We start from the raw sequence: 18,749 nt of genomic DNA on the forward strand, positions 1-18,749 counted from the left end.
CCATTCTCTCCAGCCTGAGGACTGGGTCTCCCTGTTTCACCTGTTTCCATTCTTCCTTATGGTACAATCATGGTACCCATCATTTCAAACCATTCTATGAGCCAGAGGGTCTTATTTCAGGACTGCTGGGGCAGCCCAGCTCCTTTATATTGTCATTGCCCCCACTCTATACCTCCCAGAGAGTGTGAACCTACTCCGGCCGAAACACATGGATGGCCGACAGTTTCAGCCTATCTTTTTCCCTCTATAATCCCAGAAGCAAATGCAAAGTCCTGGTTTTCCTGGGAAGTTTTATTGATAGTCACCATGAAACCCCACATGGTCCTAGGGAAGAATAGAGTCAGAAACCACCACATATTAGCTCAAAGATTTCTGAATCCTGAGTTCATTTCCTTGTGTGATTCTCTTCAGACACCATTTTTATCTCCTGGTTTACAGCCCCCTCAGTTCCCAGGTTCAGTGGAATGCCAGCAGGCAGGCTCCTCCAGAAGAGCCTTCTTAGACTTTGCTCTGGGAGGGTGTCACTCTACTCCTCTGCAACTTTGGAATGTCACCACGTGAGAGTCTCCTCCTCCAGGGCTTCCCCTTCTCTTTTACAGGAAACCTCTATAGGGGAAGGCAAGAAACCCATAGACACCAGCAGCAGATCTCTAGGTGCACGAAGGATAAAAATAAGATTCACTAGCAAGTAGAAAGACATGTAGACACTACCTGCTCCTTTGGCTTCTACCTTTTTCACAAATTGTGGCCATCCAGGTGCTTAGGGAGAGTCATTACCCTCCCTTCCTTTGTCTTGTTTGTTATTGAACCTTTTTATCACCACAGCAGAGAAAAGTGCCCTTTTACAGGGAGTCAGAAGCCCAGTGGGAAGTGTTATTTCACAGAGCTATGTGGCTTCACACAGAAACACTGAGTCACAAGCCTAAGCATGATGCCCTCTACACACAGAAATGTTGGCTCAAAGGGCCAGATGCAGGGGGGGAGCTCTGTAATAGCCATGGTGCCAACTGCTCTTCTAGAAGTGGAGGGCGTGTGGAGAGGGGGCCTCTGGGGAGGCAGAGGGAGAGGAGCCTGCTGTCTGATGCTTTAGGCCTCCTCCCCCACCACTGTCATGCCCACCCTGGACCCCCCAGGGGGCTGGAGTCACAGCTGGGGCTGGCTGCAGGTGCTCCCAAATGGCTTGTTCCTCCTATTGGAAGAAAAAGGGACAGGTCATTTGAAGGAAGATTATGTGTCCCACTTTCCTTTTCTGTGGATCTGATTCCAGAGAACCCAGACTGCTGTAGACTGAATGTCTGTGTCCCTCCCAAATTCATATGTTGAAACCTAACTCCCAAGGTGAAGGCATTAGGAGGTGGGACCTTTGGTAGCTGATTAGGTCATGAGTGTGGAGCCCTCATGAAAGGGGTTAGTGTCCTTATAAAAGAGAGCTCCCTTTCCCCTTCAACCGTGTGAAGACACAGCAAGAAGACAGCTGTCTATGAACCAGGAACTGGGCCCTCACCAGACACTGAATCTGCAGACACTTTGATCTTATATTTCCCAGCTTCCCAAACCATGAGAAATAAACTTTTGTTGTTTATAAGCCACCTAGTCTATGATAGTTTTTTACTGCAGCCCAAACAGACTGACACAGACCATCTCCTAGAGGCCAAGGCAGCCCTTAGGCCAGGGCAGCCAACTTCAAAGCCTTATCTCCACACCCCACCTCCACTGATACACTGACCACTGGGAACATGCTTCCCCAGCATGCTGAGAACATATGTCTTTCAAAAATGTTCTTCCCCCACCCACTAAATGGAAAAGATGGTAGAGTTCAGCTGTGGGGAGCTAAGAAGACCCAGGTGAAGGGCCACTCACCATGCCTGGGGAGGAAACAAGCCACCCCTTCCTCTCCAGCATGTTTAGCTTTGAGCCCACAGCATCAACCCGGGACACAAGTCCTTCCAGGACAGTCTCCAGCTGCAGAACTCTCCTTGTGAGCCTGTGAAGGATTTGAGAGAGACTAGTGGAGCAAAAATATGTGCCTGGGGTCCAGGTGTCTACAGAGGCAGGGGTAACAGAACAGCATGTATCTGGACTGGAACAAGGAAGATAAGACCCAGCCTTGTAGGGAGAATTAAAGGGGATCAGAGGTTCTCCCTGGACTAGGATGGTGAATTGGAAAGTTGTGGTAAAAGCTCAAGATAGAATATTACAAACACAGCCAGCCCTGGGGCCCTGACTGTACATACATGTAGAATTCTTCTCCTGAAATCCAGCCTCCTGCTCTGGCAGCCTCTGGGCCCAACTCGCCTGGTAGGCTACTCGCAATGGACCGGCCCATGTTCTCAATCTCAGCATTGAGGGCCACCTGATCAGGAAGTCAGAGGTTAGAGGGGAGAAGATGACCCTGGGAAGCCATCAGCTCCTGTTTTAGCATCTGCTCTAATGGGCTCTCAGGACTGAGCCTTGGATTCCAGTTCTTGCTATTCCCCTTCCCTCCCAGACTCTGGAGACAATAGGTGGACCAATGGTGGCGGTGGTGGACCAGCCTCTGAAGAGGGAGTCACCTCCCAAAGAAAGAAAACACAAGCTCCTTGAAGCCTTGATTGGTGAAGTGTTCACTAGAGGCCAACTCATTTTAGGAGAGGAGGGACAGTACCAGAATTCTTGGCACTTTCTTTCTGGGCTACTGTCACTCCACCCTTGACTTTTTTGGGTCTACCCTGGCTAGGTATGGAGAAGGCAGAGTAGGGGCAGTGAGGAAGAGAGGTTGAAAATCTCAAGGAGAAGATTTTCCCACATGTTCAGAGGGAATTATCAGGGATTCTTGGGCAAATACTCTCTTCCCCCAACACTGTGTTTTAGAGCAATGACTCTCAACCTTGGCTATGCATTGGAATCACCTGGGGAGCTTTAAAAAATACTGATGTCTGGGTCCCACCCCTAGAAATTCTGATTTAATTGGTCTAGGGTATGTGGCCTCAATATGAGGATTTTTAAAGGCTCCCCAGGATATGCCAATGTGCAGCAGTTTGAGAACTACCATTCTAGAGCATTCTTTCCTCCCCATCTATGGGAAGATTTTCAGTCTGGGTTTGTGTCCTGGGTGTGTTGGGGGAAGGAGACGGTGAGCAGTTTCCTTACACTCTCTCCACCAATCAGCCTGGCTCACCCTCTCCTCCTCGAAGTCCTGTCGCATTTGTTCCTGCTCCTTCTCATCCAGGATGCGATTCCCATCTCGGTCAAACCTGGTGAAGGCAGCTGTGAGCTCAGTGATTTCATGCTCTGTGTGTCCCAGTCTGAAGAGAACAGGACAATGAAATGACTTCTGCCCTGTTGTGGCTGTGACCTCTCAATTATGTACTCCCCACTCTTTTCCTAGACTTTGGCAAGAGTCTTGCTTTTCAGGAAAGAAATATCTCCAAAGTCTAGCAATTTTACCCCCAAGAAATCACGTGAATCTATTTCTTCTTCCTCTCCTGACTCCTGCTGTGTGTTTCAGGGCCTTGTGAACTCCTAAAGGGATTATTGCAAAATCTCTGTGCCCCTAAATAACCTGACACCCCCCAGATTTCCCTTTACCTCCACTCCTGAAATACATCCTCCATGAAACTAGCATAATTAACCTTTCTAATATGCAGGTCTAAATATGCCCCTTTCCTGCTTAAAATCCCTTCTGGACACCCTATTCTTTGGATAGAGTGGTGGTGTGTTCAAGGCCCTTCCCAGTGTAGCCCTTACCCATTTCTCTGGTCTCATCTCCTGCTATGACGTACCTTTTATTTGATACCTTAGCAATGCTCAACTCCTTACTACTTCTGTATATGTTGCTTGGTTTCAGGCCTTTGTATATGCTTTTGCCTCTTCTTGGAATGGCTTTCCTCTGCTCTCTGCTGATAAGCTATTCATCCTCCAAAACCCTATTCAGACATCACCTCTTCCAGGAAGCCCTCCTTTGAGCTCAGAGATAGAATTGATCACTCTCTTTACTCCATGACCTCTCCTGTAGTCACTTCTATTGTTTTATTTGGTGTTTTGTTTTTTTTTTTTGAGACAGAGTCTCACTCTGTTGCCAGGGCTAGAGTGAGTGCCGTGGCGTCAGCCTAGCTCACAGCAACCTCAAACTCCTGGGCTCAAGCGATCCTCCTGCCTCAGCCTCCCGAGTAGCTGGGACTACAGGCGCGCACCACCATGCCCGGCTAATTTTTTCTATATATATTTTAGTTGGCCAGATAATTTCTTTCTATTTTTAGTAGAGACGGCATCTCACTCTTGCTCAGGCTGGTCTTGAACTCCTGACATCAAGCGATCCACCCGCCTTGGCCTCCCAGAATGCTAGGATTACAGGCGTGAGCCACCGCGCCCGGCCCTATTGTTGAATTCATTCTGTGATTCAGTTTTTTTGCTTACATGTCTATGAGCTCCTGGAGAACAAAGACTTTTTCTCATTATGTTGTCCCTTACTCAATCCCTGGCCTCCAGCTGGTGCTCACAATATATGTTTATTAATATTTTTGACTCCATGTTTATTAATATGTTTGACTGGGGATTGGGGAAGAAGTGGATAAAGGAATAGAACAGTGTTTGTGGGAAAGCAATGAAGGAAGATCAGAGTTTTTTGAGAGTGGGGGTTATATGAAACGATTAGGGACTTATATTACTACAGTAGTCCTAGGAGTGGATCAACAAGGTCCGGAATGTTATAGACCATGGTCAGAGACCTTTAAACCAAGAGCACAATTCTTAAGATCAGAATCAGAGACCCACGGGCAAAGGTCAGAAGCCTGCAAGTCAAGATCAGAGGCCTATAGACCCCTGTAGTTGAGGGTCATGGACTTATAGACCAATATCAGAGAAGGCTGGCTCTCTGGCTGCTCACTCCCTCAAGGTGTTGGTGAAATCCTCAAACTGGATCTCTTGCTCCCCACCCTGCAGGACCTTCTGTACATCTGAAACCTGCTCCTTCCTCAGACGCAGCCGTAGTAGGGTCTTCTTGTATCCCTGAAAGGGAAAGGGATAGGCACCATTTCCCACAGGCTTCTCATCACCCCTGGACCCCACCCCCACCCACAGGATGCCATACTTCCAGGGATAAGTCGAAGGCACACAGGGCACAGGCCCCTATACCAGTCAGAAACAGATCAGGACACAGAGCCTAGGACCCGGACCCTGATGCAAATGTACAGCTCAGAGAGACTGGGTGGTCACCTGTTTTAGGAGGTCAGAAATTTGCAGCTCATCCTTCTGTCCAGCCAACTCCTCCTTGACCTCTGAGTATGTGTCATTGATGATGGCCAGGAACATGTTCTGGAGGATAAGGCAGGGACCTGGGTCCTCACCTCCAGACCCACTGAAAGCATTGAGCCCACTGACCCCATTTTTATCCCAGACATATGTTCCTAAAAGATCTGATGCTCTTAACCCCAGCTCTGCAGCCCACCAATCCCCACCTCTCAGGGTCCTCAGAGCCCAGCCTTTCAGCACAATTCTATTAGGGACGAATCATTCTCCCTCATCACCCTGGTATCCCGAATCTCAGTGGCTGCAGCAACCTTTCTCACCACAGCAATACCCCCACAGATGCCACAGACCTCCTCCATATTAAGGCCTGCCAATCACTGAAACCAGAAACTTTTCAAGGTAAGAGTACAATTGTGCTCTCTTTACCATAGACCTCCAATCCATGTTTGTATCCCTATCCTTTGATTAAATAAAGAAACGTGCTGGGCCGGGCGCGGTGGCTCACGCCTGTAATCCTAGCACTCTGGGAGGCCGAGGTGGGCGGATCATTTGAGCTCAGGAGTTCGAGACCAGCCTGAGCAAGAGCGAGACCCCACCTCTACTAAAAATAGAAAGAAATTATATAGACAGCTAAAAATATATATAGAAAAAATTAGCCGGGCATGGTGGCACATGCCTGTAGTCCCAGCTACTCGGGAGGCTGAGACAGGAGGATCCCTTGAGCTCAGGAGTTTGAGGTTGCTGTGAGCTAGGCTGACGCCACGGCACTCACTCTAGCCTGGGCAACAAAGTGAGACTCTGTCTCAAAAAAAAAAAAAAAAAAAAAAAAAGAAACGTGCTGGCCTTGTTAATAAAAATCAAATCCAGATCTTTCATGGTTTGCAGAGAGAACTACCAAGTAGTGGCAGTAGCAATCAGCAAGAGGTCTCCCGAGGAAGGGGAGTCTTGGAGAACAGGCATAGCAGCTTCCAGATGTAGCCTCTTCTCCTCAAGAGGCACTTTACTCTCCCTTTCCATCCTTAGAGGATGTGGGTTTGATTTTACTAAGGGTGTCTGCAGGTTCCGTTATACTCTGCAAACCTGCAAACTGACTGTGCTGGCCAGCTCTCAGAACATCCAAAAGTCCACCCCCCCCCACCCCACCCCCACACACACTCTCCATCCTTGATTTGAGAAACTCATCATAATCCTGAGTGGGGGACATATGGGGACCAAAACTCCACCCTGTAGGCTATGTCCCCACCTCTCAGAGAGACCCTCACCAGGAGCACGAAGAAGACGAAGAAGACATAGGTGACAAAGTAGGCAGGGCCCAGGATGCGATTGGCATCATCGATAGCATTGTAGTCAAAATCTCCAAGGATTATCCGGAACTGAGTGAAACTGAGAGACCAGGTTTAAGCTTCACCCAGAGCCTAACCAAACCCTGACCCCAATCCGCACCCTCATCCCACTTCCCTAACTACAGACAGACCCCTCACTGCACGTCAGCCCAATCTGATAGAGACAGAGCAGGGTGCATAGATTACCTGAGCACACACCATGGCTTCTGGAGCCTCTCACACAAATGCTTTAAGCACGAACACACCCACACACATCTACCTGTCTTCCCCAAGGATACACACACCCATGGAGCTGGAGGGTGAGGGGCCAGGGAGGAATGAAGGGGGCAGGACACACACATGCATTTGATGAAAGTGCTAAAGTTTTCCACTTGGGTCCCAAAAAGCAGGTAGCCGAGTTGGGCGTAGGCGAAGAAAACAATGAAGAACATGACTGCGAAACCTAGGATGTCCTTGGCACAGCGGGCCAGCGTGGAGGAGAGCTGGGTCATGGTTTTGTTGAAGCTGATGTACTTGAATATCTGGAAGGGCCATGTCGAGCCAAGTGGTACAGGAGAGAAAGGGAGAAGCATTGAAAAGTTAACTCCAGGGGCCTGCAGAGGCCACAGGAGTTGCCAAACCAGACAAGCAAAATGAGACACATATTAAGGAAGGGAGAAAGAGTGCTCTGGGGCAGAGCTGGGCATGGGTACCCCCAGGGTACCTTGATCCAGGCAAAGAAGAGGTTGACAGCATTCATGTTGTTGTACTGTGTCTGCCAGAAGGCGAGGAACTCGAAGTCAGCATACGTGTTTGGCTGCTGCAGGAGCTTCCCCATCAGCCGATTCACCTCCAGGGTTCGGAATATGTGGAAGCCAACGGCCATAATGGAGAGCTGTCACATAGGGGTCATGGGGGCATCAGAGGAATCAAAGGGATCTCGAGGGAAATTCAAAGTTGAGGCCCCAGGGAAGAGCCAGGGTAGGTAAGACAGGTGGGGAAAAAACATCCTTCCCTGTGAGTTGTTCACTATCTCAGGTCCAAATAGAACTGGAAAGGATGATTGGGAGCCCAGCAGAAGGCTTTGGGGCCAGTGGTAAACAAGTAGGTTGTGAAGGGCCACAGGGAACTGGAACCAAGAAATTTATTTCCTCTACTCTCACCACTTCCCAGCCTTGGTCAGGAAACCAATGTGTCCTGTTAGTAGGAAGGAATGAAGACGAAGGGGCAGGATATTTGAATAAAGAAGAGAAAAGGCAGGGGTTTCAAGGGAACAGGTCATAAAGGCCAAAAATGTGAGAGGAACAGGATATTAAGTACATAAACAAGTGAGGAGGTTAGGAGATGTGAGAGACAGTGTTTTCCAAGGGCAGGGCCAGGGGAACATCAGCCTCTTGCTTAGAGAGTTATTACAGTTATTTGACCAAAAGTCAGAAGGAGGACTTAGGACCCCTGTAAAGGTAGATCCTAGGCTGGGTACCTGCAGAGTCCTAGCACTTTGGGAGGCCAAGTTTGGAGGATCGCTTGAGCTCAAGAGTTTGAGATCAGCCTGAGAAAGAGCGAGACAGGTCTCTACTAAAAATAGAAAAATTAGTTGGGCATCACGGTGTGCACCTGTAGTCCCAGCTACTTGGGAGGCTGAGGCAGGAGGATCGCTTGAGCCCAGGAGTTTGAGGTTGCTGAGAGCTAGGCTGACACCACTGCCCTCTGGCCAAGGCAACAGAGAGAGACTCTGTCTCAAAAAAAAAAAAAAAAAAAAAAAAAAAGTGGATCCGCCTCCCCCATCCTCCCAGTATGTCCCAAGTCCAAGATATCCATCCCTCACCAAGATGACCACCAGGTCTAGTATGTTCCAGATGCTGCTGAGGTAGCTAAGCCGGTGGATGTGGAGCTCCAGGATCTCCTCCACCACATAGTAGAAGATGAAGATGCAGAAGACGATCTCGCAGCCGATGATAAAGAAGTCCCAGTTGCTGACGTAGCGGATCAGCTTAACTGTGCGGATTTGCCAGGATGGGATGGCGCCTCCTGTAGCTGGAAACTCCACCACCAGTCTGTGGGGGCAGGGGCACATCTAGGGGGACCTGGTCTAGGACAGGTCCTCCCACCTCCTCTCCTCTCCACCCCCACCATTAGGTACAAGTTTAGGGAAGGGTCTCAAGCACAGGAAAAAGGAGTCAGGATCCATGGATGAGGGGATGCAGTAGGGAAAGGGGGCTCACCTCAGAACACAGAACAGATTGATGTTGGCATTGTAGACTGAGAAGTCGATGAACACCACCCGCGTGCCCCTATCTAGCCACAGCCCCTGCTGGAGGTCCCGGAGAGCCTCTGCACTGGCCTGTCGGGGTCCGGGAAGGTCCAGGTAGAAGCCACCTCCACTGTAGCTGGTGAGCCTGCCCCAGTGGGAGGAGCCCCCCAGCTCATCCTGCGAGTGGTATGTCCACCTGCCACAGAAAATGCCATCTGAGCCAGCCCAAAAGCTCATCTCCCAAGGCAATGGCAACACTTTATAATTGTCTGGACTTTATAGGTTCACATACATTATGTGTGTGTGTATATATATAAAATAGGTGCTATATGAGGGCTGTCCAGAAAGTATCCAGCCATGTAACCATTCTCATTATATTAACAATGGCTGGATACTTTTTGGACAGCCCTCATATATTATATATAGTATATATGTGAAATATATATAACACATTATATATTATATGTGTCTATGTGAAATATATTATATATAACATATTATGTATAAAACATATATTATATAATGTATGTGTTATATAATATATGTTTGACATATATTGTTTGATGCTAACAACCATTTGAAAAGGGAGGGCAAATATTATCCACATTTTGCAGAAGAGGAAACTGTGACTCAGAGATTTCTGAGATAATCCAGCTACATAGTGACAGAACTGAAACTCAAATGTAAATCTCCTAAGTTTTGACTCTGTCACTCAAGACTATGGATGACAAAGCCAAGCCCCACTTTTGGCCCCAACCTGAGTAGTCCCCATAGGGAAGCACCTGGATTGTACAATCCAGAAAAGATCCTTCTGGCCCCACGACTATACAAGTTGCTGCTGAACCCCATGATTCTCTGTTCTATGCACTGCACTTCTGCCCTGGGCCCATATTTCCTCCCCTTCTTTCCTGTCCTGTTCACCCTTTTCCCTTTCTTCCCTAATCCCTCATCCATCCTCAACCCCTTCCTGCTCCCTCTCTCAGTCCCGAGGGTCAGACTCTTCACCTTCACCCAGTCTCCATACCCTCAAGGACATAACCCCATGGGCAAGAACGTGCTTCCCCCCACCTGAAGGACCACCTGCAGGGGAGGGTAAGAGTGATGTGACCTGTGTGTTTCTGACAGAGGCTATGGCTCTGTCTGCTAACCTACCTCCTCTGTTCCTGAGTGATAGAGCAAGGTCCCCAGAGTCACAGAGAGATGTCCCTCAAGCCCCCTAAAGTACCCCCAAGGCTCCTTAAGCCTCAGTGGAGGTGGTTCCCACACCTTGGGATGGTGTCATGCTCAGAGGGCAAGCCCTGCGACGCTGGTGGGGGTTCACTCACGCCGTGCCATTGAGGGGCCCAAACGGGAGTTGCTCTTCTTTGTCTGGAGAGTAGACGTCGTAGCAGCTCAAAATGTCCTCACGGAAGTCCTCATGCACCACACAGGAGTCGTTGCGGACCCTCAGCTGCCGCAGCCGCGGAACCCCCAGCAGCAGGTTCTCGTAGTAGATGAAGGAGTGGGAGCCGTGGCCCAGGCTCTGGTTGTTGTACCATTTGGTCCAGTACAAACTGTCCAGTAAGGGGCCCTGGGCAAACTGGACCACAGGCTGGGTTGAACCTTACCCAGCCTCATCCTGACCCTCTACCCAAGTAATGGCCTTTGCTCTCATTCCCTGACCCCCACTCCCACCCCAACTTGTCTTCAGTCTGCCTTTTTTTTGGACTTCTCAGCTAACCAAGGAACCTTGACCAGATCCTGACCTAGCATGGCCCTACTCTTCATTTAAAATGTGTTTTGCAGTTCAGCCTTACCTCTGACTCTCAGTACTAGTATAACTCCTGGTTTGCCTCCCTGATCAACATCCTGACCCCTCACCTACCTCCACCTGAACTGCAGCCTAACCCATTATTTCAGCCTGACCCATTGATTCAGCCTGATCCTTAACTGACCTGATCTCTGGGCACATGGGCTGATTCACTTCCAATCTCCCTAGCTCACGGTCCAAACTCTCTCAGGCCATTGAGAAGGGGAGCAGAGGGGTAGAGGAGGTCTCATACTTACATCCCAGAAGTCTGCCATGCTGCTGATGGCCTGGAAGGAGACTCCAGTGTTGGACGGGGTATGTAAGAAGAGCTCAGACATCACTTTGGTGTAGTAATAAGCACTGGAGCTTGTCATTCCATAGGTCACTAAAAAACAACCCAAGAGGCTGTGTCCTTCTCACTGTTCCCATCACCATTTCCCAGAGGAGATGGGAAAGCCCATGGTCCTCGGCCCAGAGATGCTACATAGATGACAGCCCTACCCGGGGTTGGCTGGGAGGCTGATGGTGGCATTGAGGAAACCAGGAAACGCATTATGGAAAGGCTGTAGCTGCAAAGTCTCCTCCACTCCTCCAACTCACCTAAGAAAGACTGAACTCTACTCAGTAATTGTCTCATGATATTGTTATGAAATTACATTGTGATTATGAGATTTTACTTTTCTCTTCCTGAATCAGCTTAACTCCTATTTCTTACTCCCTAGAGCCAAGATATTTCTGCCTTCTGCATTAGGTAATGCTTGCTTTTATTTGTTCTGCATTTATGCCCTTTGGAAAGTGCCTCCAAATTCTAGAGTACTTCCTTCAGAGTTCAAGGCCCTGGCCAAACACCTTACAAGGGAGATATGGTCTCCTGGCTCCTGGAGTCAATGACTCTATAGCCATGAGAGTAGCAGGTAGGCATGGCACTGCTGGCCCAGGTGTGACGAGTGCATCCTGATGGGCACAGTCGTCTCCTGAGAGAGGGACTCAGAGCATTCCCAGATCCAAATGGACCTGACCTTCGCCCTGAAGAACCAAATCTCCCTTAACCACCCTAATATACACACCTACTTCCAAGTGCATAAAGTAGGGCTTTATGCAAGGGGAGCTCTAAGTTTTCTGGTTAAAAGGCAGGATTTGAAAAGCATAAGCCATTTATTTTATAGATTGTCCCTCAATTTAGGTTAATCTGATGTTTCCTCATTTTAAAATTCATCTTATGCATTTTGGGGAGAAATACCAGAGAAGTGATGCGGTGTCCTTCTCAGTGCATATCAGGAGGTACATATTGTCTCTTTGTTCCCTTGTACTGGTGATGTCCACTTGGAGCCTTTATTTAGGTGGTGTCTGCCAGATTTCTTCAATGTAAACCTATTATTTTTCTCTTTGTGATTAATATGTATTTTGTGGGGAGATACTTTGAAACTATGCAAATATCCTATTACTCACTAACCTACATCTAATAGTTTTAGCATCCATTAATGACTTTTGCCTGATTTAATAATCTGGCAACTAAGGTAGCTGTCAAATGGTGATTTTTTTTCATAATTCTTTCTACATATATTAGTTGGCATTCTCTTCAGGAAGAGCTTTCTCTTCTTTCCCGTTTACTTATTCATTTATGTATATCAATTTGAACTCACGGATTCTTGTTTATTTTTCCTATGGGTTATAATTTGTTATTATTTATTTTGTTACTCAAATTCTTTGGCCAGGTAATGAAAGGCAAAAAAAACTAAAGAATTGTTTAAAGATTAAAAGAGACTAAAGAAATATGACAACTAAATATAATCTGCGATCCTGGAACGTAGTTTTTTTCTTTTGTGATAAAGGCTGTTAGTGGAATGATTGATGCAATTATAATAAGGTCTGTTCATTAAATGATAGTACTGGATCAGAGATAATTTTCTGACTTAGATAAGAGAATATCCTTGTTTTTAGAAAATATATATTAAGATATTTAGGAATAACAGAGCATTATGTCTACAATTTACTCTCAAACAGGTGTGTGGGAGGAGTGAGGGAGACAGAGAGAGAGAGAGAGAGAGAGAGAAGAAAACATGGCAAAAACGTTTCTATTTGGAAAATCTGGGTGAAATGTATAGTGTATCAGAATTCTTTGTGTTTTTCTTGCAAATTTCTGTAAGTCTGTAGTTACATCAAACATTTTGAAAGTAGGATCTGTCAGCCTCTTGTGAGTAATTTCCTTTAAGAATTTTCCAGATCTTGGGCCACGTTTTCTCCCACCACCTCATCTGCGATGACTTGGGGTGGACTGGGGCTATGGTCTTGGAGGAAAGGAGGGCCAATAAACGATCCCAGATTAGGCACTAACGTTATACCTTTCCAGGGTGAGAAAGTCAGCAGAAAAGGAAACATTATTACTTTAACATCTCCCCATTCTACTCTATTTAAAGTCCAAGATATGGCTTTACTTCTCTCCAACCCAAATCTGTGATTACCTGTTCTTAGTATCTGGAAAAGGACTCAGACTCAACTTTTATGGATCTGGAAAATGAGCTCCCACTAGAAATCAAACTTCTGTCTGCTGAGAGCCCACCATGCAGTTATTCTATTATAGAAATGATGGTCAGTGTGACCTGAACTTTTCCTACTGACATAGGCTGACTAAATTGTTACACCTTCTGAATGGCCACTAGATGGCACTCATTGCTATAGCTTTTTGTCTACTTTGATTCTAAGTTACTGCCAGGAGTTAAAACTGCTCTGACCTGCTCGTCAACCATTTATAGAGGTATAACATCTCTGATTATTAGGCAGTAAAGACTACATCTTCTGAGAAAAATTGGTTCACCTGGTCAAATGCCTGTTGACATGCAGAAATTCAGTATTTATTCTTGTCAGTAACTTTTTAATTGAAGTGCATACATATAGAAAAGACCAAGAAGCAATCTTAAGAACTTTCTAAACTAGTTTTAGTACATATTCAACACTTTCTCTCCATCCAAACACCCTTTCTTCCTTCTTAATTCTTATTTCTATAAATTTAGTACTCAATCTCATGAGATGAGGGATACTTTCCCACCACTTTATGAAACCCAAATTGAGTATTTCTGCCACCCCCAATTTTGATACTTAGTAGCCCATATTATCAGTCTATCGACCTGAATTATTTTAAAGATATATTTTATATTCATTAAACAAACATTATTCAAATTCTACCATGTACAAAATACCTTGCTAGATGTCATGGATGGTTCCCATCCTTAAAAAGTTCTACTGGAGAAGACATGTCCCAGAATGAACTTGGTATAGTAGAATGAGCATGAGTTTGGAGCCAGACAGATCTAGATTCAAATCTCAGCTCTGCCACTTATAGTATAGACTTAGCTCTGAGTCTCAGCTTTCTCATCTGTAAAATGGGGAACATAATACCTTTTAGGCTACCCAACAAGTAGTTCCAGTAGCCATATTGTGTGCTCCTCAGGGACAAGGACATTTAGCATAGTGCCTGGTATTTAATAGGTTCTCAATAAGTGTTTGTTAGCTGCACAGTGGAAAAATAAAAAGTAAGCATAATATAGGGTAGAATGAAATAAGTTACATTTTGAAACTGAGTAAAGCATTTTGACTCTATATTTGACCCGTAACAGCAATGTCATTGAAATAGTTAAGGACAACTTCTATTTAGTAGATGTTGGAAAGAGGTTGGAACATTCCTTACTCCAAAGAAGAGAACAATCAATTCACACAAAGCTTGGGTAAGAGAAATGTAGCCAGTTCTTGGCTGGTCTAACAAACAAGCACAGTTGGCCAGTAACCCCAACACTGTGTAAGGATAGAAATGTTGCTGGCACAACTCAATCTCCCTAATCCATCCAGAACATCAGATAGGCCTCAGGCATGGTGGTTGCAGCATTCTGAATCCAAAAGCATGGGAGGGGAAACCCAAGGTTGCTAGATGGAGTGATAATTCCAGCTCCCCTGTCTTTCTCCCCTTTCCTTAACCCACTGATAACTTTTGCATGCATCAGAATCACCTGGAAGGCTTGTTAAAGCATAGATTCTGGGCCAGCTGCAGTGGCTCATGCCTATAATCCTAGCACTCTGGGAAGCCAAGGCAGGAGGATCGCTTGAGCTCACAGGAGTTTGAGACCAGCCTGAGCAAGAGTGAGGACCCCCCCCCCACCCTGCCATTTGTACAAAAAAATAGAAAAATTAGCCAGATGTGGTGGCACATGCCTATAGTCCCAGCTACTCAGGAGGCTAAGGCAGGCCCAGGAGTTTGAGGTTCCAGTGAGCTATGATGATACCACTGCACTCTACCTGGGGGGACAGAGTGAGACTCTGTCTCCAAAAATAAATAAACAAACAAACAGATAAATAAAACACAGATTCCTATAGGTTTGAGTGGGGCTCAATGATTTGTTTTTTTTTTGTTTGTTTGTTTGTTTTTTTGAGACAGGGTCTCACTCTGTCACCTGGGCTAGAATGCAATGCTGTGATCATAGTTCACTGCAACCTCAAATTCCTGGACTATGGGCATGCATCACCATGCCTGGCTAATTTTTTTTTTTAATTTTTGTAGAGATGGGGGTCTCACTCTTGTTCAGGCTGGTCTGGAACTCCTGGCCCTAACCAATCCTACTGCCTCAGCCTCCCAAAGTGGTAGGATTACAGGTGTGAGCCAACGTACCCTGGCCAACAGTTTGCATTTCTAAGTTCTTAAGTGATGCTACTGGTCCTAGGACCACAGTTTGAGAACCACTGTCTTGATCTATTGCGCTCAATCAATCAATCCCACTTCAATAGAGATGTCAAGAAGACAATGTGTTCCTCAGTATCTATTTCAGTGATTCTCAAGATTAGGAGTGGACAAGTGGGGAAAAAACCTCCCACGGCTCTCTCAGAACCTCCCTGGGATTGAGAGAGCTTTTGTAAACTACACAGTGTTCTTAGACCACCCCCTCATTACCCCAGGGGAAAATGCCTGAATCCATTGCCCACAGGAACTCTTGGTAGTCATGCAAGGGGCTCACATCCCTCAGATGCATTGTGGTGGGAAAAGATTGAAAACAACTTGTTGATCTTTCTTGGTTTCTCCCTTCCCTCCCTCTCCCCACTAGTTTCCATTTTATTCAAGTAATAAGGATCAATCATAGTTTGACTTTACCATAAAGAACCAGCTTGTCTAATTGGAACACCTGGTTCAAAGATTTCTGAATCTTCCAGGGACTCAACATAGTGCATTTCACCATCATTCCTCCTCCATATCAGGAGAAAGACATGACCATAATATTTCCCTATTGCCTCATAACACCTATGTGTCCTGTGCTAAATGCTTGACATGTTGTTTCATTTAATCCCACAATAACCGTGTGGTGTGTACTGATGTTATTCCCATTTTCTGGTTGGAGACTGTAAGTAACCTGTCCAAGGTAAACAACCAATGGAGCCAGGATTCAAATGCAGATCTCTCTGCCTCCATAGTAGACTGTTTCTGTACTGCTCCAAGGACAGAACTATATCCAAGAGACAGACGTTACAGGGGGAGACATTTAAGCTACATGAAAGGCAGTGCTTTCTAACTACCGTTACTTCCAATTATGAAGTGGGTCAATTCACAAACATCCTTTTCACCATTGGGAATGTTAGCAAAGGACTGTTTGGTGAGGATCACATGGAGGGGTCCCCTCTGCTGGATGGGGCTGGCCTTCCTGGTTCCTTCCTTTAAGATCCAGTGAAGGGGTAGAATTGCTCTTTGTGTTTCAAAAGGTGATGCTAAACCAGAGAATGGAAGGAGTCAGAATTTGACTCGGTATGTCGAATGCCAGTGTGTCAGCACAACACTATCATTTTGAGGCAGTGAGGGCCTCATCCCAGAAAATTTCCAGAGATAGGACAATGATGACATGAATTCTCTGAAGGGGATTCAGAGAGTAAGCGATGGTTTCACATAAAATTCAGAGTATCTGATTTTTTCCCTTGGACAGAAATTAAATTCTACCTCACACACTGTATTATGCCTCTTAATCTTGGCCTCGGAGTAAATTCACCAGTTGCTCAATAATAATAACCACCATTATTGACACTTATTATTCACTTGGTTTTCTGTACATTGTATTCCACGATCCTGAAAAAAACCAATAAATTAGAAAATACCATCTCCACTGCAGATAACTGAGGTCCAGAATGTTATTAAATAACTTGTCCAATGATCACATAACAAGCAAGTAGAATGTGATTCAAACTCGTCTGTCTTACTCAAAAAGCCACCAATTTAATTACTATCCTACACTGCATTAATATATCACTCCACCACCCTAAATCCTTCTGATTAGGGACTCTGACTCTCCTCCCAAAATTCAATACAAACAGTTAGGATTATGCAAGTTTTCAAGGTGTCCCTATAAGCAAATGCTATTTAAAGAGTTTAATATCTGGGTCAGAAGGTGAATTGTGAAAGCACTTGGCAAACTCAAAAGACAATCATCTTAAAAGAAGCTTTATTCTGGTATAAAATGGATAATAGTATATAAATCTGTATCAGGAACCATACTCTGACATAGATAAACTCCAAAGAAGGAAAAAGTCACATGCACAAAAATATCAGCTGGGTTATTTATAATATCAAAACATTGCGTAATACTCTAATGTAAAATAAATAAATAAAATTCACCAAACATAAAAAAATCTCAGACAACTTAAATATCCTATGGAGAGACAATGATTAAGTAAGTTATGGTATCATTGAGCCACTTAATGGAGTATGATACTTCCATTGATTGAAATGGTAACAAAATGTAAAATTGTACCCATGCTATCATTACAATGAAATTTTTTTTAAAATGCTAAGTGTAAAAACTTGAAGGAAAAACTGACTTTTTGAAAAATTAGTGGTATAATAGGTGGATTTTATTTCTCTTCATTTCCATGAAGTTTAATTAATGCTATAATAATGATAGAATATAAAATAATAAAATCATTTAAAAAAATCTTTCCACATGTATGTTTCCAAGTTACAGGCTGAAATTTCCAGGTGCTGGATGCTGTACTGAACTTTGCTATTGCTTCACTAAGACCCATTGTCTCCTCTCTTGGCTAATACCACAATTTTATTTGAGGTATCATACATTTCTTAATCATCTCATATATGTTGCCAGAAGTTAAATCCAACCCTGGCTCTAGGATTTGGACAGAAAGCTCAGACCAAAGCAGATCTGTACAGACCCCTCCCTTGGCACCATTACAGGTTCGGGGATGAGCCTGTAACCCATTTCAGGCCAAGGAGCCAAGAAGAGAGATTTCTGGAACCTTTTGGGATCTTCTCTCATACTAGATATGAATGCAAAAACCCCAGAAGAGGCAAACTTATGATGAAACTGATTGTGCAGCTGGCAGAACTGAGTAATAGAAACAGACAGGTCTTTCACAATGTCGTTAAGCCACTAAATTGATCAGTTCTGAACCCTGCCCTCTTTTGGACTTTCATTACCTAGACAATGCATCCCACTATGGTATAAGGCAGTTTTCCTTGGGTTTTACCTCATTGTAACACAGTCCTTACTTATATGGAAACCATGACATTTTCAAAAAGGTTGCATTATTTCTGAGGAAAACAGAGCTAGAAAAGAGGGCAGTGGATGACTTTAGCAGATCTGTGCCAAAGTCTACATTAGTTATCATAAAATACATTCTTACCTTATATTAAAGGGGGCTTGCTGAGCAAGTCAACTGATGATGCTATTCTAAAAACATGACTACCATTAATTCCTCAAGGCTGTCCAAGCTTGATTTCTGGATAAAGCCAGATCTTTGGAATAAACACACACACACACACTCTCATATATATGTATATATACATATATATACACATTCATACAAACATATACATTGTAATGTATATACACACATATATATTTCCCACTTCTAAAATTGCCCTTATAAAATGAGTATTTAATACGGATTTTAAGGGAGGCAGATATAGGAGCCAGTCAAATGAAAAGTAGCTCCAATTTTTAACATTGCTTTTATTCGGTATGATATTCCATGCTCCTTATATAAAATCCGACAAGGCCAGTTGTTCCCAGAGTTAGCATCTCCTTATTAACTGGTGTGCTTTTTTCTTACTCAGCAATGAGAATTATGAAACCTATTTGTGTTTTCTTCATTGCTTTGGCTGCCAGGAACCTCAGGCTTT

The 18,749-nt window shown here is 44.9% G+C and overlaps 1 protein-coding gene across 2 annotated transcripts in view; it reads right to left on the bottom strand.

Moving 5' to 3' along the window:
* Positions 1 to 276: 276 nt before the first annotated feature.
* The window catches only part of PKD2L1 (polycystin 2 like 1, transient receptor potential cation channel), a 34,921-nt gene continuing 16,448 nt past the window's right edge, over positions 277 to 18,749 (bottom strand). Inside the window, exons 3-16 of one of the 2 annotated variants that reach the window (XM_069460626.1) lie at positions 10,846 to 10,973; positions 10,125 to 10,378; positions 8,771 to 8,995; positions 8,374 to 8,602; positions 7,273 to 7,443; positions 6,909 to 7,090; positions 6,489 to 6,609; positions 5,194 to 5,292; positions 4,865 to 4,986; positions 3,158 to 3,284; positions 2,235 to 2,353; positions 1,861 to 1,984; positions 1,105 to 1,189; positions 277 to 606 (exon numbers count right to left, since the gene is read on the bottom strand). In XM_069460626.1, the coding sequence (XP_069316727.1) occupies positions 551 to 606; positions 1,105 to 1,189; positions 1,861 to 1,984; positions 2,235 to 2,353; positions 3,158 to 3,284; positions 4,865 to 4,986; positions 5,194 to 5,292; positions 6,489 to 6,609; positions 6,909 to 7,090; positions 7,273 to 7,443; positions 8,374 to 8,602; positions 8,771 to 8,995; positions 10,125 to 10,378; positions 10,846 to 10,973 (2,042 nt within the window). In that variant the 3' untranslated portion in view covers positions 277 to 550. The remainder of the gene's footprint in view (positions 607 to 1,104; positions 1,190 to 1,860; positions 1,985 to 2,234; positions 2,354 to 3,157; positions 3,285 to 4,864; positions 4,987 to 5,193; positions 5,293 to 6,488; positions 6,610 to 6,908; positions 7,091 to 7,272; positions 7,444 to 8,373; positions 8,603 to 8,770; positions 8,996 to 10,124; positions 10,379 to 10,845; positions 10,974 to 18,749) is intronic. The other variant, XM_069460627.1, reaches the window with a different exon arrangement.

The sequence above is a fragment of the Eulemur rufifrons genome, chromosome 28 (assembly GCF_041146395.1).
Source record: "Eulemur rufifrons isolate Redbay chromosome 28, OSU_ERuf_1, whole genome shotgun sequence".
In the NCBI taxonomy this organism is placed as follows: domain Eukaryota; kingdom Metazoa; phylum Chordata; class Mammalia; order Primates; family Lemuridae; genus Eulemur; species Eulemur rufifrons.